The 20,814-nt window shown below is 38.3% G+C and overlaps 1 protein-coding gene across 2 annotated transcripts in view; it reads left to right on the forward strand.

The window, feature by feature from the left end:
* The window catches only part of XRCC4 (X-ray repair cross complementing 4), a 341,036-nt gene that overhangs the window by 191,736 nt on the left and 128,486 nt on the right, over positions 1-20,814 (forward strand). Inside the window, exons 7-8 of one of the 2 annotated variants that reach the window (XM_066381793.1) lie at positions 14,967-15,105; positions 16,500-17,381. In XM_066381793.1, the coding sequence (XP_066237890.1) occupies positions 14,967-15,105; positions 16,500-16,527 (167 nt within the window). In that variant the 3' untranslated portion in view covers positions 16,528-17,381. Of the gene's footprint in view, positions 1-14,966; positions 15,106-16,499; positions 17,382-20,814 lie in introns of those variants that run through there. The other variant, XM_066381792.1, reaches the window with a different exon arrangement.

The raw sequence follows: 20,814 nt of genomic DNA on the forward strand, positions 1-20,814 counted from the left end.
ATGTATTGGGCCTGTTGACAAAGAAATCGTAAGTACTAGTTAGGTAGTCAAGCCAATCAGTCAGTGGTGCCTTCATCTAGGAAAGAAAACAATGAAACATTAATTGGGAACCTCAAAGAAATCTGATTCAGGAAGCATTAGAGGAACTGATACATCTTCCATAGAAGATAAGGATGACTCAATTTAATTGAGAGATAGCAGGTTGAATCTTTCTATATTGACAGTGTTTAGATTATTGAAAACCTTGAGTAATTTTCTTACTAAATACAGTTTTTTGATGAAACTATATATTATAGTATTTGTTAAATATGTATGTGTGACTATTACCATACAGAGTTATATATTCTATATATTACCATATTTAATGGGCAGTCTAAGGAATTTTCAAGGGTAATTTTGATTGTGATTATTTTTCATATGCACTGGCTTTACTCAACCCCACTATATCTAATATTCCCAAGGAGAACGCAAAACCGTGTTTCCCTACTTCATATTTCTTAATCTGTGACCATAACCGCCTCTATACTGCAGTGATAGTAGTAAAAGCTATTGTGGGGGTCCTATGGAGGGGCATCTAGCCAGACTTCTGAGGCCCCTGACAGGGTGAGATCTGTACTGAGATATCAAGGAGGGTGAGAGGTTGCAAGGTACTTAGGTGGTGGAACCCTGTATTTGGAAGAAAAGCCCATGTGCAAAATCCAAGAGAGAGAGAGGATGGTACATCAGACAAAATTCAGTAAGGCTGTCAAAGGAAGTTGAACCATGATAAGAAAGAGATATTAAAGTGCACTAGGGAAATTTTTCTTTGTCTTCAGGACAGTGAAAAAAGGACATGACTTAGATTTGCAGTTTTAGAAATATTCTCATAGGCATTTTATAAGGAATGAATGAGTTGTAACTGCTTTGGCCATTTTTAAGGTATAACAGTAATCTAGACAAGAGATTTTGAAAGTACTGGATACAGAGAGTTATCGGACAGATTTAATAACTTTTTAGGGGGTACTTATTGGATATGAACAGTGAAGTTTTGGAATTCAGAAAAGATTTCCAGTTTGGCTCTTGACAAGCCGTGGGACTAGTGGCCTCAAGAAGGGTTTTACTGAGACTTCTCATTACTAAGACACCACGCTGAAAGTGGGAAGTTAACACATTGCTAACAATGATCACTAACAATGATTTTGAAACATGATAAACTTTATATACATAAGGGCTAATGTAAAGAGTAAACATTCATGACAAATTAAAATTTCCAAAAGGTTATTGTTTTTATCAGAACAATGCTTAAATTTTTCTCTTGTTTGTCTGATTTTGAGTATTATGACATAAGAATATACAAAATAATTGTTTTAAAATTAGAAACTTTACAAGGTTTTATTGGAAAATATCTATAAACACTATGAAATTGTAATATAAAGAAAAACATGTGCATGTTTGGAAATGATAATTCTAACGAAAAACATTTTCACTTGGGTAAGGCATTTAACTCAATATTAACTTAAAAGTGTTTCAAAATGATCTGAAAGTGTATTTAGTTTTTCTTACCAATATCAGGTGACACAATCATCTTTGAAAAGCATAATAACTTAAATTATAGAATTAGGACTTTTATACTAGAAGTAACTATTTGGCCTAACTTTTTTACACCTTTTTATAAACTAAAAGAAAAACCTTCACAGAAATGGTACATTATTTGCTCATAGTCATTAGAAAGTGATTAACAAAGTCAGGTGTAAGACACTTCTGTAGTATTAATTCAACATAAACATTATCTTAGTTCCCTGAATCTTTTCTTTATAAAGGTTTTATATTTTATTTCTATCCAATTTTTAAATTTGTGCTAGTTCAATGAAATCCTAAGCTCTGTAGAAAGTCTAGGTTTTATTAAAAGTTGACCAAAATCAGAGAGAATGAAAAATTTAAAAACCTTTAAATCTCTTTGAAGAAAACATTTAAAAAGTCTTAAGTTGACAGAAGACCATACTTTTGACTCATGTACAACAGTAAAAGCTTTATGTTGGCTCCAAACATTTTATGACGTTGGTGACGGGCAGAGACCCTTTCATAAAGCTGGTGAAAGCTGAAAAATTGTAGTTTTGTTTTCCAAAATCTGTTAACCATTAAAACTTCTTTCTAGTGTTTGTTAGTTTTAACTATAAAAATGATGTAAATTGGAGGCTAATTTTTCTCTTTCATAAACTGCTTTTCTCGACTAATATTTTTCTTTTATTGTTAACTGGACTGGCACTAGCAAGTCTAGTTAGTTAACTAATAGTGTAGTACATATTTAACATTGATTCAAAATAACTTTTAAGAAGTTATTTATTATTAACTCTTACAGCATTTGAGAATTTGTATTAGTTAATTAACTAACATTTATTCTGGAAACACTGCATGCAGAGATTGTGCTAGTCAGTCTTATACTACAGCAAATAGAACCAAGTCAGCCTGTACCTTCATGGAGCTTATAAATATTACATAAATTATTACACGTGTGAGGAAATTATCTAAGAAGGTGATGGGGCCATATAAAGGACTATCCAAAAAGGTAATTGTATAGCTTCAATTCAGATATGTTGAGTTCTCTCTGAAACATCCTTAAACTCTACTTTGAAACCCAGACTTTTCCTTTTTTTTTTTTTTTAGTTAATAGTCCATGTTTATTTAAAGAGTAAAATACAATCTTTCTGACAGAAAGGGAGATGAGAAGCATCAGTTCTTTGTTGCAGTTCTTTAGTTGTTCATTGATTGCTTTCTCATATGTGCCTTGACCGGGGGCAGCAGGGAGGCTACAGCAGAGCAAGTGACCCCTTATTCAAGCCAGCACCGTTGGGCTCAAACCAGCAACCATGGAGTCATGTCTATGATCTTGCACTCAAGCCAGCAACCCTGCACTCAAGCTGATGAGCCTGTGCTCAAGGCAGATGAACTCATGCTCAAGCCGGCAATCTTGGGGTTTTGAACCTAGATCATCTGTGTCCCAGTCCGATGCTCCATCCACTGCGCCACCACCTTGTCAGGCCAGTTAAAATATAATTTTTATGAAATTACCCAACATACTTCATCAGGGCAATGGAAATTGTGTTTTCTCTTTCATAGACGTATTCAAAATTTGACCCAGAATTTACTTTGCAACTATTCTTATTTTTTGTAATATAATTGTGAATAGAATTCTATTCTTTTTAATATTTTTTCCCTTTGGCTTTTTCACACAGTCCCCTAACATCTTTATCTGACAACCGTCAATCTGTTCTCTGTCTATGAGTCTGTTTCTGTTCTGTTTATTCATTTAGTTTGTTCTTTAGATTCCATGTACAAGTGAAAACATATGGTATTTGTTTTTCTCTGACTGACTTATTTCACTGAGCATAATACCCTTTAGGTTCATATATGCTGTTGCAAATGGTAAGATTTCATTCTTTTTTTTTTAAGATTTCATTCTTTTTTATGGCCTAGTAATATTCCATTATATATATATATGTATGACAGCATTTTATGTTCTCATCTATTGATGGGCACTTGGGTTGCTTCTATATCTTGGCTATTGTAAGTAATACTACCATGAACATATATTATTTTAAATTAGTGTTTTATGAAACCATGTATTTTCTTGTCGGTTTGCTCAGAGTGAGCTAATCTTTTAATTTTCTCTTTTGGGAAATCTATGTCAAGCCATCTGATACTGATGATTATGCTTTTAAAAGCCATATCCACACAAGAAGAAAAACAATATAAGAAATCAAATTATAGTTAGTGTTTGATAATGAAAAAGAAAAACTGAAGCTTCACAGAATAATTTGGAAATAAATAGTAAGAAATTAGAAAGCTTTGTGTACCATAGAACTTCCAAATTAATTCCTTTACAATTGCTTGTGTGAATTAGACTTTCTTGAAAATAGTGTGTTCTTCTGCACTACTCAGTTATAAACTTTTTGAACACATGGTGGTGGTGTCTTTTGGATAGTGCCTGACATATAGAATATACTCAATAAATATTTGTTGCATAAGTGGGAGAATGATAGCATCCTTAATATAATGGAATTCATGTGATACTAAAAATTTTAATTAAAAAATAAGATTCTTTTGTAGGTATAGAATAATAACTTAATATATTCAACTTATTTTTTTCTTAATGCTGTACCTCTGAAGTCTGTACTTTATCTTTAGTGGCCCATCCTGCCTCTGACATTGAGAATATTAGCTTTCCAATGACCTCTTAGGTCACCCCCCAGTGTCAGTAGGTATTTGTCAGTAAGTCTGACTTCCAACTGTGCTGCGAGAGGAGCCTGACTTTTGGAAAAGTGTATGTACATGGATACACACACCCTTTTAAGTGTTCAGTGCAATTTAATTATTGGTTTATTTGGTGATTGCTGATTAGTATGTTAGACTATTAACCTTTTGTATAAAATGATCATCTGTTGTTATTCAGATTAGATAGTGAAAATTTGGTGGCAATTTATTACAGATTTGGAAAAGGGCTAGTTGATGAATGGTGAGGGAAAATATTGTTTGCTTGTTTGGTCAGATTAGAAATTTACTACCTTTAGATAGGGCACTTCAAGATACTGTATCTTGAAGTATGATGCTACCAACCTTATCTCAGCTTCTTTTCTGGGTTATCTTTTTACCTGTCAATAAGACAAACTGCAGAGACACAGGATAGTTTGAGTCATTGGTTGGTTGATTTTCCTGGTGAAAGAAACAGTAAGTTATATTTTATGAAGTTTCAGATTTACTTCAAGTAATATGTTAAGGTTTGGACTTTTTGTTTATTCCTCTATATTTTATACCTTTTGAAATAAAATAAAATAAAATGATTTATTGATTATAAACACTTAATAAATATTTGTAAAGTGGATAAATGAATAAAATAGCAAAAAATAGTCATAGCCAATTAGATACTCTATATTCTTTTTTTTTTTTTTTTTTTTTTGTATTTTTCTGAAGCTGGAAATGGGAGAGACAGTCAGACTCCCGCATGCGCCCGACCGGGATCCACCCAGCACGCCCACCAGGGGGCGATGCTCTTCCCCTCCAGGGTGTCGCTCTGTTGCGACCAGAGCCACTCTAGCACCTGGGGCAGAGGCCAAGGAGCCATCCCCAGCGCCTGGGCCATCTTTGCTCCAATGGAGCCTTGGCTGCGGGAGGGGAAGAGAGAGACAGAGAGGAAGGAGAGGGGGAGGGGTGGAGAAGCAGATGGGCGCTTCTCCTATGTGCCCTGGCCGGGAATCGAACCCAGGACTTCTGCACGCCAGGCCGACGCTCTACCACTGAGCCAACCGGCCAGGGCTGATACTCTATATTCTTAACAGATGATAGTTCTATAACAATTAGTTTATTTTGAATTTGAAATACCATAAATATACCTTTTTAATTATTATTTTATTGTTATGTCTCTAAGAAGTTATAGAAGATAGTCTAAAAGATCTTCAAATTCTAAATGGATCTCAGTTTAAATTTAAGGACATACATACTGTTAATAATACTCTAATGCTGATATCAAATATTTCTGATATTGTGATTTATAAAACAGTTTATTTTATCTCATTTCATCATGTCATAAATCATAGTTAACATAGATTTCTCAGCTGAGGACCTTAAAGAGAACCTGTAATATGTCCAAGGTAAACAGTAGAATTATGCACCTCATCCAGAAGTCCATAGGTAGTTAAGTTTTGATTTGAAAATACAGTTCAAGTCTTTATATTTCTTATGTATAACACTATTGGGTAATATGTTAGGAACATAGCAAATTATAAAACATGGCCTCTGGCCTTAGGGTATTTATCATCTAATTGGAGAAACAGAAACTATACATAAAAAGAATAACACAAGATAGTGTGTGTAAAATGAGTGGTTCGAACTGCAAGCCTATAAAGAAAGGAGAGCTTGCTGTGGATGGGAGCCGCTCGGGTTCCTGAAGTGACTGACATGAGCTGTACTGGGAGGGAGCACACAGTTGAGCTTGTAGAGGCCTGGAAAACATTCAAGGCGAAAAGTAAGGAGGAAAGAGGAAGATGTAGGAACCCTGGAGCCCTTGGAATTAATTTATTTGGGTTGGGGAATAAGTTCGTAGCGTTTTTACCGAAGACTTTTATTTAAACAAAAAACAATAATTATATCAATAAGTTAATCAATTATATATTCGCCGTTGCTGTTTACAACCTCTTCCCACCTCTCAACCAATTTGTTGATGCCATTCTGCCAAAAATCGCCTGGTCTGGTGTCAAAGAAGTTGTTGAGCCAGTTTTTAAGGACCTCTTTGTTATCGAAGGTAACACCCTTCATATGGTTTGATAGGGAGCAGAAAAGATGGTAATGGCCCTGGCCGGTTGGCTCAGCGGTAGAGCGTCGGCCTAGCGTGCGGAGGACCCGGGTTCGATTCCTGGCCAGGGCACACAGGAGAAGCGCCCATTTGCTTCTCCACCCCTCCGCCGCGCTTTCCTCTCTGTCTCTCTCTTCCCCTCCCGCAGCCAAGGCTCCATTGGAGCAAGGATGGCCCGGGCGCTGGGGATGGCTCTGTGGCCTCTGCCTCAGGCGCTAGAGTGGCTCTGGTCGCAATATGGCGACGCCCAGGATGGGCAGAGCATCGCCCCCTGGTGGGCAGAGCGTCGCCCCATGGTGGGCGTGCCGGGTGGATCCCGGTCGGGTGCATGCGGGAGTCTGTCTGACTGTCTCTCCCTGTTTCCAGCTTCAGAAAAATGAAAAAAAAAAAAAAAAAAAAAAAAAGAAAAGAAAAGATGGTAATTGGTCGGTGCAAAGTCCGGAGAATACGGCAGATGCTGAAGGACCTCCCATTCGAGCTCTTGGAATGCGGCTTTGACGACTTGTGCAACATGGGACCTGGCATTGTCGTGAAGGAGTATGATTTGACCATGTCGATCAGGTCTTTTCAGTCTAATAGCCTCATTCACGCGGTGTAGCTGGGCAATGTAGAGCTCCTTGTTGACCGTGGCATTCTTTTCGAGCATTTCCCAGTTCTTCATTGAATTCAGAAGGCCTTCCACTGCGGCACATGTCATCGACGTCAAAGTCGCCATTTTTGAACTTTGCAAACCATTTCCGTGCTGTAGACTCGCCTATGACACCTTCTCCATACACATCGCAAATGTCCCGGGCTGCTTCGGCAGCTTTTTGACCTCGATGAAAAGCAAAGAAGAGCAGGTGTCAAAAATGTTGATTTTTGCCTCCTGGGTATTCCATTTCTAAGCCTCAAAACTAATAAAAAATTAAATAACTCAAAAATACAATTAACATAGTTTTGTAGAGCAGAAAGAGTTTTATCGAATGAATACTTACCCTTTGCCAAACAGCAAACAAATCGTTGTAAAAGAAAATATAAAAACGCTACAAACTTATTCCCCAACCCAATACATACTATGGTAAAAGATTTGTGGGAGGTGTGATCAGAGCGGCAGGTGAGAGTCACATACTAGAGGGATTTGAACGCAAGGCTAAGATCTCTGGACTTCAGTTTATAAGACATGGGAACCACTGAAGGTTTTTTGTTTGGAATGGCCTGCAAACAGCACACATTTACTTCTTCATAGCCAAGAGACCTTAAGATCAGAGCGTCTTTTATTCAATAATCTAACATAAGAGCTTAGTAGCCATTACCATGAATAGCATGCCTCGGGACATTAATTTTTTTGTTTTGCACAGGTGCTGAAGTTAGGTTTTGTTTGGGGTGGGGATAGAATGAAGTGTGGCAGTCTGTGTCAGAGTTATATAGCTGTGTGTGCAGCTCTATATCATATGAAGAGGGGACAATAATGAGCCCCTGATAAAACACATTTTAAAACAAAATATGTTTTCAAAAATACTGAGACTTAAGGGTTAACTTTACAAGGTAGTTGAACCCATGGGATTTATGCAGATCACCTGCGCTTTAGATGACAGTGTCGTTTGTTTCCTCTGGTTGTGGAGAGGACTCAGGGAGCCAGCAGCTTGCCCCACCAGGTGTGAGCTCCTGCCTCCAAGCTCCTGCCGTCCTTCTGTCAGACAGGAACAAGTGTGGATTTCTGTGGAGCATCCTTTACCAATAACAAGGTTCCAGTAAAGAATCCCCATTTTCTAGATTCAGTGAACCTAATGATAACTTGAAATTCATCCAACAGCTCTGCCAATAAGTATGTCAGCTGTAGTAAGTTAATTGCAATCGTTTTTCTTTCTTTCTTTCTTTTTTTTGTTTGCTTTATTCAAAAATTGTTGGAAATGATGCCAAGAAACACTGTCATGATAGTGATTGATAAATATTGAAAACTGAGAATTCTGGAGGTAGAGACTCAGAAAATAATTCCTTAGTCAATATCAAGTTTATACACTTTTGCCTGGATTTGAAAACTTCCCAGCTATTTATTTATTTATTTATTTAGTGACAGAGACAGAGAGAAGGAAAGATAGGGACAGACAGACAGGAAGGGAGAGATGAGAAGCATCAATTCTTTGTTGCAGAACCTTAGTTGTTCATTTATTGCTTTCTCATATGTGCCTTGACCGGGGGGCTACAGCAGAGCGAGTGACCCCTTGCTCAAGCCAGTGACCTTGTGTCCAAGCTGGTGAGCCCTTCACTCAAGCCAGATGAGCTCGTGCTCAAGCTGGCCACATTGAGGTTTCAAACCTGGGCCCTCTGTGTTCCAGTCCAACGCTCTATCCACTTCCCATTTATGTAGCATATCTCTCTTTCTTCTTTTTAGCTTTTTTCCCTTCCCTGCTGCCCATTCTTATCCATTCATTTCCTGCATGTTTCTCTCCCATGAATACTACTCTAACCAGGCTACATTCCTTCTGATTACCCTTTGAACATTTCCCTTTCTTCCAACTCTACTCAAGTTCTTCATATCTCAAATGAGTATGTATAAGCTTAATTAAAATGAATTGATTTTTATACTCATTATCTCCTTTTTCATGAAGAGAACTGATACTTTTGGAATTTATTAGAAATTTTAAATTTCCATTTTTGTGATGTTTTGCTTATTGCCAGTTAGCCATTTTCTCCCTCAACCACGTCCTCAGGTTCATGACATATGAAACCTTAATGTCCTAGTCAAAGAGAACAATAATGTAGCAAATTAGGCTTACATGTGAAAATAGAAAGCACCAAGTCTTACATAATATTAGACCCAATAAAATAATTTTGATTTAAACTCTGAAAAAAAAGTGGGATGCAGGACTTGAAAATGAAAGCTTTAATTGTTGCCCTTAAAAATATGTCAGGTTGTGAATAATATAGACATTCTGGTGTCCCAAGTTTGACTTGCTGTAGATGGGAGTCAGATCTCTTCTGTTGTAGATAAAACCGCTTTGCTTCTTTTGAGACTCACAGTCATTGTTAAAGGTATCCAATGTCAGAATAGACATAAAACATCAAACACTGAGACCAAATGGAATGAGAGGACCAAACTTTAGCACAAATGGAGGCTAGAGGTAGGATGGCCTCAAATTTGAGGGCTGCTTAAAATGAGAGCTTTAATACTTAAGTACCCAGTGTTGGAATAGCACCTCTTTTTCCTGGTTTCTGGCATTGCAGAGGAGAGGAAAGGGTAGGATGGAACATTTTCCCTTTTATTGAAGATTATATAAATGTTATAAAAACTTCATTTTAAGTGAACATATAAATTAAGAGACTATTTTACAACTTGAGATTACATGTATGTAATAAACTGAAGGGAAAACTGTATCCCAGGATGCAAACAAACCAAAAAAGATATACTCAGTTTCAACAGTAGTTTGCTTCTATACTAGCCCTTTTTCCTCATAAGAGTGGCAGCAACACTTGAACATGGAAGCTTGATCAGGAGAATGGGGAGAACAAACTGCTAATAAATGACCTGAAATTTGGTTACATATAACTCTTGTTTCTTTGTGATAAATAATGGTAAAAAACAAGAAATTTGAAATATGGGGGTAATGATGATAAATTATCAGATTGTTTTCCTACGAATACAGTTATCAACTAAATACTTACTAGTAAATAAGCAAAAAATAATTCACGAACCTGCCCTGTGAGCTTAAAGAAATTCCAGTTGTCTGTCCTTTTAGGTGTTCCAGTCACTTCGTCGTATAAAATGTTTACTTTGGCAAATATAAAGGTTCCCAACGCAGGAGAGATGGTTCTTCCTGGCACCAGGCAACCACAATTGCCCAGAGTTCACAACTGGACACAGAACCATGTTAAGATTTAGCACAGTGCACCATCTCTCATATTACAAAGACCTCGGGGGGTTCCTATACCCTGCCTATTCATAAAAGCACAGAGGTGATCTCTAAAATATTTTAGCCAATCTAGAAGGCTTTAATTTCACTCATGAGAGCCCATAGCAATATTTGTCATGCTTGTCTTCCTGTCATGTGTTCACTAAGAGATAGGCATGTCTTTGTCACTTAGTATACTAATTAACAAATTACCAACTATTGATTAGCTATAGATTGCAAAAGTGCCTCTACTATCCTCTTTAAGAGTATGGAAATTATTAGAATCCAAACAAACTGTTTCTGGTCTATACATGCTAACGACACCTGGATTATAGCTCACCCTAACATACATATTCTTTTTAGGGGTGTGGGTGGGGACAGGAAACATCAACTCTCATAGTAGTTGTTTTTTATATGTGCCTTGACTGGGCAAGCCCAGGGTTTTGAGCCAGTGACCTCAGCATTCCATGTCAACTCCTTATCCACTGTGCCACCACAGGCCAGGCCTAACATTCACATTTAAAGGCATTGTGTTTTAAAGTAAATTGTAAATGTTATAACAAATAATATAACCATATGACATATAAAACATCCTTTTAGGTACCAATGTCTAAGTCATTATTTAGAGTTTTGAAATGAGTAGCAGAAGTTTTTGGTGACTTTTAAAAATTTTTTTTACTATACTTTTTTTTAAATTTTTTCAATTAAACTTTTTTTAATTACTATACATTATAATTTAAAATTAATATTCTTTCCTTTTAGATGTGTAACATGTCATTAAATGTGACCTTTCTCTTTTTTTTTTTTTTTTTTTTTTTACAGAAACAGAGAAAGTCAGAGAGAGGGACAGATAGGGACAGACAGGAACGGAGAGTGATGAGAAGAATCAATCATCAGTTTTTCATTGTGACACCTTAGTTGTTCATTGATTGCTTTCTCATATGTGCCTTGACCGTGGGCCTACAGCAGACCAAGTAACCCCTTGCTCGAGCCAGTGACCTTGGGTCCAAGGTGGTGAGCTTTTACTCAAACCAGATGAGCCCACGCTCAAGCAGGTGACCTCGGGGTCTCAAACCTGGGTCCTCTGCATCCCAGTCCAACACTCTATGCACTGTGCCTGGTCAGGTGACCTTTCTCCATTTTTCAAGTCTACAGTTGAAAGGTCCTCTAACTCAGACATAGACATTTTTTGTTAGTTTTGTTCATAGATAAGCCTGTACTCTGTTGATTGCTATGACTGAGTAAACAAATCCTAGATGAGAGAGGACTAAGAATTCAGTGAACCAGACATTTCTTCCTTAGTTACCTCCTAGTTTAATAAAAATAAGGAAATCATTCAGCTTGAATATGGTCAGATAAACACCCTTTTTATTTATTTATTTATTTATTTATTTGCATTTTTCTGAAGCTGGAAACTGGGAGAGACAGTCAGACAGACTCCCGCATGCGCCCGACTGGGATCCACCTGGCACGCCCACCAGGGAGCGACGCTCTGCCCACCAGGGGGTGATGCTCTGCCCTCCAGGGTGTCGTTCTGTCGCGACCAGAGCCACTCTAGCACCTGGGGCAGAGGCCAAGGAGCCATCCCCAGCGCCTGGGCCATCCTTGCTCCAATGGAGCCTCGCTGCGGGAGGGGAAGAGAGAGACAGAGAGGAAGGAGAGGGGGAGGGGTGGAGAAGCAGATGGGCGCTTCTCCTGTGTGCCCTGGTTGGGAATCGAACCCGGGACCCCTGAACGCCAGGCCGATGCTCTACCACTGAGCCAACCGGCCAGGGCTAAACACCCTTTTTAAACTTACCCTTCTCAGCCCTGGCTAGTTGTCTCTGGTAGAGTGTCGGCTGTGCATGTAGATGTCCCAGCTTCAACTTCCGGTCAGGGCATACAGCGGAAGTGACCATCTGCTTCTCCACCCTTCCCTCTCTCACGTCTCACTTTCTTCCCCTCCCACAGCCAAGGCTCCATTGGTTTGAGCATCGGCTCTGGGTGCTGAGGATGGCTTGTTGGTCTGAGCATCAACCTCAAGCAATAAAAATCTCTTGGTTAATTCCAGCATTGGCCCCAGATGGGGTTGCTGGGTGGACCCCAACTGAGGTGCATGTAGGAGTCTGTCTCACTATCTCCCCTCCTCTCACCTTAAAATGATTATGCTTCTCTATCCCCAATACATTTTTAGGGGTAATTAGAAACAGTGTGCAAGAAATACAGTGGAACTTACGTGTTCTAATTACTTAAACAACTTTGGAAAGTAAAATATGCTTTGATGAGCATTCAATTAATATTTGATCAAAGACTAATTTACCCACTATGGAGAAACATTTTTTAATTGTCATATGATAAAATATAAAAACACAGGTTGTTATGATTTGGGCAAGTTAACTAACTTGGTTTCCTAATAAGTAAAGGTAGTAATAGTAAATACTTCACCAAATTAAAGATTAATAAGATAATACATATAAAATCCATAGCAAAGTATCCAGCATATATGTTCTCAGAAATGGAATATATTTTAAGAAAAAAGAAAAAGAAGCATTTCAAGAGTTTCAACAGTGTCATAGTGATCTCAGGTCACTCAGAAGCATGAACAGCAGAGCGAGAGCTCAAAGCACAGTTTTTTCCTCCAGAGTGTGGTAAGTGTGTGCCTGAACAGCCCCTCCTGCGGAACTGTATGCTGAGATCACAGGGCACACAGCGGGAAGAAGAGTGTGATGAGTGTGTGCCTGAACAGCCCCTCCTGCGGAACTGTGTGCTGAGACCACCGGGCGCACAGCGGGAAGAAGTTAGGATTTGAGCAGACCACATAAAATCTTTCCAGGTTCAGGTTGTTTTAGTTCTCTAGTTACAGTTCTAATAAAAATATTAACTCTTTAGCAACATTTGCACCCAGCAAGGCAGTCAGTACCCTGTATCACACTTACTCTTCAATGGGGATAGAAATTATGAAATGCACTTGATTCCAATAGTTTCATCAAAATTAAATATCTAGCCCTGGCCGTTGGCTCAGTGGTAGAGCATTGGCCTGGCGTGCAGGAGTCCCGGGTTCGATTCCCGGCCAGGGCACACAGGAGAAGCACCCATCTACTTCTCCACCCCTCCCCCTCTTCTTCCTCTCTGTCTCTCTCTTCCCCTCCTGCAGCCAAGGCTCCATTGGAGCAAAGTTGGCCTGGGCGCTGAGGATGGCTCTGTGGCCTCTGCCTCAGGCACTAGAATGGCTCTGGTTGCAACAGGGCGATGCCCCAGATGGGCAGAGCATTGCCCCCTGGTGGGCGTGCCGGGTGGATCCCTGTCGGGTGCATGAGGGAGTCTGTCTGACTGCCTCCCCATTTCCAACTTCAGAAAAAAATACAAAAAAAAAAAAAAATTAAATATCTAAATCAAGATCAGGGAAAAATGTCTCTACAGTTTGTTCAGCTGTAACTGCAGCTTTAGCAGAGAGCTGAACTTTGGAAAAGTTCACCAGACCAGCTCCTAGTTGTGCTAAAGGAATGGCCATGTACAAGATTTTTAGCCCTCATCTTCATTTTTGTAGGCCCTTATATAATATATTGCTAAGACTTTCTCTTTAATTGTGATGAAAGCTTATCCCTGAACACTTTAACACATTAACATGCTAGAAAAAAAAATCATATATCATATGAACTAGCAGGACATCCAAAGTCCAAATCATATTCATAATGTTTATTATTTACCGGTAGCAAAGGAGCTGTTTTCTTTTATAAAAGTATGTATTATAGCGGAATAGACTGTGTATTGGAAGAAAGAATTCTAAGTTTCCCTAAAGCTCTTTGTAACTAAGCTGTTTTTATAAGAGAATAAAGAATATAAATCAAGCATGTTTCTATTGTTGTATCTGTTTATGTACAGCAAACAATTTTAGACAATTTAATGATTTAGCTACACTAGAGACATCCATTAATATTATCTTACATTTTTCTTGTGCTCAATCCTCATAGATAGAAAGTCTCATTCTTGCTTATAATTGCTGTTTAGTATCAATTTGATTTGTTATTCCTGCAGCATTAATTTTCTATCCAAACACCTTTTAGAGGTGCCTCTGAGACACTTCTGTCTAGTTCTAGCACTGAGAGGTCAAACTGCCTCTGATACATTTAGGAAGGTGGGTGCCCAAGATAGGCAAAGACCATTTTGGTCAAATTATCCCATGTATTCGATATACTTTATGTTTTATATTGGTATTAAAGTATTACATACTATCTAAGTGGCTTACTTCAAGGCTACATGACTTTTTCAAAAATAATTTTGCTATTTTTTTTAATTCAGTGAGAGAAGGGGAGGCAGAGACAGACTCCCGCATGCGCCCTGACCGGGATCCACCTGGCATACCCACCAGGGGGCGATGCTCTGCCCATTTGGTGTGTTGCTTCATTGCTCAGCCACGGAGCTCTTCTTAGCACCTGAGGTAGAGGCCATGGAGCCATCCTCAGTGCCCTGAGCCAACTTGCTCCAATCGAGGCATGGCTGCAGGAGGGGAAGAGAGAGCGACAGAGAGAGAGAGAAAAAGAAACGAGTGGGGGAGGGGTAGAGAAGCAGATGGGCAATTCTCCTGTGTGCCCTGACCAGGAATTGAACCTGGGACTTCTACACAGGAGCCCAATGCTCTACCCCTGAGCCAACTGGCCAGGGCCTAATTTTGCTATCTTTATTTGTGTCGCTTTATATCAGTGCTAAAGCAGCAAGCTGATACTTTACTCACAAATTATATGCATAATTTTGTTGGATCACATTTTTATATCATTTTATTTTACCTACTTTAGGAAAAGATGATTCCATCATTTCAAGTCCTGATGTCACTGATATTGCACCAAGTAGAAAGAGGAGGCAAAGGATGCAGAAACATCTCGGAACAGGACCTAAAATGGCTACTCAGGAATGTCAGCTTCAAGAAAAGGAAAAGTAAGTCATCTTATTCTTTGTCAAATAGAGATAATATTACAAAATCTATATAATCTTAAAAATTATATTTTTATTTCTGAATTTAAGGTTATGATTAAAGAATAAAAATTATTTTGGAAATTGTAAAATGTTTCAATCCATATATTTTCCCTGGCATTCAGTTAATTTCTGTTAATATTTAAAACAGAAGTGCCAAAAATATGAGTACAGTTTTTTCTTTTGGTTTTTAGAAATGGCATATAAGATAATAAAAATATTATAATCCAGCTTATGTTCAATAAAGTGGTTTAGAACTTACATATTTTATTTTTATAGTTCACTCATTAGTTCTTACCATCCTTCCTTTGATCTGCATCCCAATATAGTCAGGGTGAATTGAGAAATTGAGTTAATAAACATTTCATTGCAGCAAAACAGTCATCTATAATGAATGTTATCAGTTGAATCAAAAAAATGTACAAATCATTTGTATGTTTGGATATATGTTATATATGTCTGAAAATTTCTTTTTCTTTAAACTTTTCATTAATGTGGCAAATGGTCATTGAACAATAGTCATATGACAGATGATATTACAGACCAGTGATTTTCAAAGTGTGGAATGAGGACCCCTGGGCATTCCTGAGGCATCTGGGGTGATCTGAAGGTATCTCTTCTTCAATTCAACACCTGTGTGAGGCCAGATTTTATTAATATAGTTCAGGTAAAATAACATCACATGTGATTGAGTGCAGACTCTAATAAGAATCCAATGGTTTCTATTCAAGCCAGCCAACAAGCAGATTAGTAAAAGTGTAAAACATTTTCCTCAATAAATAATGATTTTTTATATGGAATGCATTATTTGTGTTATTATATTTGGATTTGTTTTTGGTTTTAAGTGAATTAATAAAGCTTTTAAATTTTTCTCAGTTTTAATTTTGAATATGACAAATATAGTCTCTATATAAACAAAATTTCTTGAAGTCTTCAAAAACTTAAAAGTGTAAAGGAGTCCTAGAGTAAAAAGTTTTAGAATTCTGTTATACACGATGAAAATGCCAAGTTAGTCCCTGGCTGGTGGCACAGTGGATAGAGCTCCTTTCAGAGCATCAAGGTTGCAGGTTCAGGTTCATCCCATGGTTGCCTCTGGATCCTGGGGCCTTCAGTTCGACCCTGAGGTCACTGGTTCCAGCCCCAGTCAGGGCATATATAAGAAGCAATCTATGACACAACTAAGTGAAACAACTAGTTGATGCTTCTCTCTCACTTCCTTTTTCTTTCGAAAAAAAAATTAAAAATACCAAGACAGGCACATGCCCCAGAAAACTAACAGGAGGGAAGTTTTGAGTTTCTTGCATAAAAATAAGAATTTTACAGTTAATAGTGGAATTGTTTTGTCTCTTTATCATTAGGTTTTTATTCTCTCCGCAATTGGCCTGATCTACTAGTACTGGAATATGTCATCAGTATAATGGTGGTTCCCTATGTCTTCAGACAATACATATGGAAACCCAGTATGGGCTACTCTTAATTGGCTTGTGTATATTATGTAAATTTATTCATTAGCTCATTACACCCCCTCCTGATTTATAGAGTTCACAGTATTTATTGTATTATCTCCTAAATAATGAATGAAAAATATATCCAACTTGCAAACATTACTGTAAGCAAAATCCTATAGGTTAATATGGGGAAAATAAAATTACAATTTGAAATATTCAGATAACTTCCTATTTCATTCCATCAAATTGTAAGTAAATAAGTAATGAGTATCAGGAATGTGCCAAGGATAGTGTTGGCTGCTGCAGATTCAGAAGAACAGAAAGGTAGACATAGCCTCTGTCCTCAAGGAATTTTGGTCTAATTGTTTTGTCTGATGAAGATTTCAGGGTTTGGGTGAAGAATAAAATAATATATATGTTTTATGTTGGAGAGCTGCATCTTAAATCTTTCTTCCTTATGTGAAAACTAAATATAAGGTTTTGAGATTACTAACATTTTCTGAATACATATATTGCTTAAACAGGTTTGTTATATGCCTGGTACAATGATGAAAGAAGTTTAGATCCAAATCAAAGACTAAATACTTTATGTAGACTTTTTACTAAAGGCAGTGTGTTTGCTTCTTCTAACATGTATGCGATAAATATTGTGTTCATTTTATTTTCCATGGTTAGATAACCATGCCAATATTTATTTTGTCTACTATACTTAAAAGTTGATATAAACTGTATTATTTTTTTGAATTGCCTGCTAATTATATTATTGTGGACCTTTTGTTCTCATACTGATGATTAAGCTTTATTTTGTTTTTTTTTTAATAAATAAATTTTTATTAATTTTAATGGGGTGACTTCAATAAATCAGGGTACATATATTCAAAGAAAACATGTCCAGGTTATCTTGTCATTCAATTATGTTGTATACCCATCACCCAAAGTCAGATTGTCCTCCATCACATTCTATCTAGTTTTCTTTGTGCCCCTCCACCTCCCCTTTCCCCCCTCCCTCCTCCCCCCCCCCCCGTAACCACCACACTCTTGTCCATGTCTCTTAGTCTCATTTTTATGTGCCACCAATGTATGGAATCATGCAGTTCTTGGTTTTTTCTGATTTACTTATTTCACTCTATATAATGTTATCAAGAACCCACCACTTTGTTGTAAATGATCCGATGTCATCATTTCTTATGGCTGAGTAGTATATCATAGTGTATATGTGCCACATCTTCTTTATCCAGTCTTCTATTTTTTTTTACATTGATTAAAGCCTTTAAGCAAACTCTTGGCCAATACAGCAAGAATCCATAAAAGAATAGTGTCCTTAACATGTTCACGAAGTCCAAGTTGGCACCAACACCATGCCAAATCCCTAAAAATGAAACCCAACCCCAGTTCAGTCCATTAGGAGCTGTCACAAGGAGCAGGAGTCCAGGAAAAGTCCACATCCAGGAAAAGTCCGCATGGCACTGGAATTGTTGTCACAATTCTATACTTTGCAGCTCACGTCCAAGTCCCAATGACCGCTGCTTCTAGCTGGTAATGATTAAGGTAGACTGGAAAACCATCTACAGAATGTGTGGATATGGAGCTTCTGTTCTCCTCTGCCTGGAGAGATGAGACCAGGTTGCTTTTCCCTGGAGCTCTGCAACTGTGGCTTGGTAAAGAGAACCTTGGGATACACTAAGCTTGGTGGCAAAGGTAGATTCATAATAGAAGTTGGCAAAAGGGGGAAAGAGAGCTCTAAATTAGGAGTAGGTCCCAGCCTGAAATATGAATGGAGCATTGAAGTAGGAGGAATAAAGGAAACACTATATATTAAACAAAGCAGCAGAAAACAGGACTATCAACACCCACAACAGAGATCTTCGAGGGAAGAATAAAAAACCTGACTATTCAGGCAAGACGTAGTTAAGTGTGGCCCTTGTGCAAATGAGATCAGTTTACCTGCTTCTTGGAAGAAATACCCTAGGCTCGTCCACAGTGTTGTAGATGGGGCCGACGGCCCCGGGCACCTTCAGCCTTCAGTGGCAAACCCCAGCTTTCTGGGCAAGGTTAGGTCATAGGTGGCTGGAGCAGGGCTGGAAGAGACTGAACCCTCCCTTAGAGGAGCGAGGGGGAAGCCTACCTTCCAGTGTCCCTTTTTCCTCACAGCAGAGGCATGTAAACCTGGCAGGCTTTAGCTCAATGACCTTCCTTTCCAGTATTGAAGCAGGACCCAGATGGAATCCTATGAGACCCCTTTGGGGCGCTGGAGCCTTTAAGGGCACATCCTAAAAGCTGGTAGTTCACCTGATCTCTATTGGTCTTTTTCTGCCCCTCGGTACCTTAAAAAACATGCTCAAAAGATCTCGCTGAGGGGTTTGAGGATCCCCATCCACCTATATAAACCTTTTCTATATATCTGGAGCTATTTGGAAAAAGACAAAACAGTGTTATTAGCTGGATCAAATAAAAGAAGGTAGAAGTTTGCAGGAGAAAAAGATTTGGCGTCTCCTGTTCAACAGCATTCAAAAGAAATTTAAATTTTTTTAAGTAAAAAGCATGATATGGTAGACCCATAGGAGTTCCAGGATATGACTCCCCCCTTTTAAATTTTTTTAAATTGACCTTAAAGTATTTTCTGGGTACACTTTAATAATACCTTGACTTTAAAGATTGTAAGAAATACCCATAATTTGAGAGGTTTGACAAAATACAGTAAATGCTTTTGCTACATATGCAGGAGCATTGTCAGTTTAACCAGTTTAGGAAATCCAATAATAGAAAAATGCATACAGACAATGAGCTATAACATGCTAGCAGCCTCTCCTGTTCTGACAGAGGTTACTATAAATCCAGAATAGGTATCCACTGTAACGTGGACATAGGACTGTTTGCCAAATGAAGGTATATGAGTAACATCCATTTGCCAAAGTTGTCCTGGTAGGAGTCCTTGAGGGTTAACTCTAAATGAAGGGACAGATTGTGGTATAGGACCCCTTGGACAGGATTTACCAATCTGCTGTGCTGCTTCTCGAGAAAGCTGAAACTGTTTACACAGGGCTGCAGCGATCTGGTGATGAATAGTATGAGACTGAATTGCTCGATCTGTCATGGTTGCTCCAAATAATTTTCTTTTGGGTAGCTTGATCAACAAGGGCATTCCCTTGTGCTAAAGCTCCAGGGAGCATGGAGTGAGCTCGAGTATGTGCTATAAACATGGAGCTCTGTGTTGACATACAAGTCTTTGAAGAAGAAGAAACTGCTGAAATAGTTCATCTGCAGTTGTCCCTAAGTCATCAGTCTTTATAGTGGAAAAAACCATAAGTATTTGCTGTCTGTATATAGATTAAAGGAGGAATATGGCAAATGCTGAAAAGCTATGATAATGGCATATAATGCTAGTCTTTGAGCTGATTTTAAGTTGACTGTTTCAGTATAATGTTGTCCATTGATTTGCAAAAGCGACTTGCCATTTAGTGGAAGTTTCCCAGAGCCATTGTTGTTGATCCTTTGAAAAAAGGAACAACAATAATTTTGAGGCTCAAAACCTATAAGCTGTAAGGGTCGCCTATGCCCCTTGATAATCCAGGAGGCAACAAGATCAAAATATGGAAGTGTATTCCATGGGCTATTAGATGGTTCAATGTGCCCAAGGTGTAGCTGCTCTTGTACCATTTGAGTAGCTGCCCTAAGTTTCTCCTGAGAAAGGGGCCATTGATCTACCCATACAGGATTATCTGATTTCCAAGTAATTGGGTCTGCACAATGCATTATTGGGGTAGCAGAAGCTACCAAAGCCCCTATGCTAAATTTTGATATACTATCCACATCTTCTGGTATTGGGTGCCATTTGTATGGGGGTGAGAATTCCTCGCTGTTCTTTCTTTAGTTCCTTAGTAGGCAAAAATCCCCGATCAAGCATCTGAGTACTCACTAAACCATTAGGACTGACAAGCAATGCTCCTGTATTTTTCAAAATATCTCTACCCCACAAATTAACTGGCAATTCAGGGAGCACATGAGGCTTAAAAAATCCAGAATGACCTTAATCTTCCAATGAAAAAAACTAGAACTTTGTTGAGGGAATTTACTCTGCCCAATACCTTGTAATTCTGTGGCTGCTGCATGAGTGGGCCAGGAAGGAGGACAATGTAGCTTAACAATAACAGATACATTAGCTCCAATATCCAGAAGTCCTTTAAATTTATGCTCATATATTGTTAGTTCCATTTCAGGGTGTTCC

This window comes from Saccopteryx leptura, chromosome 4, assembly GCF_036850995.1.
Source record: "Saccopteryx leptura isolate mSacLep1 chromosome 4, mSacLep1_pri_phased_curated, whole genome shotgun sequence".
In the NCBI taxonomy this organism is placed as follows: Eukaryota; Metazoa; Chordata; class Mammalia; order Chiroptera; family Emballonuridae; genus Saccopteryx; species Saccopteryx leptura.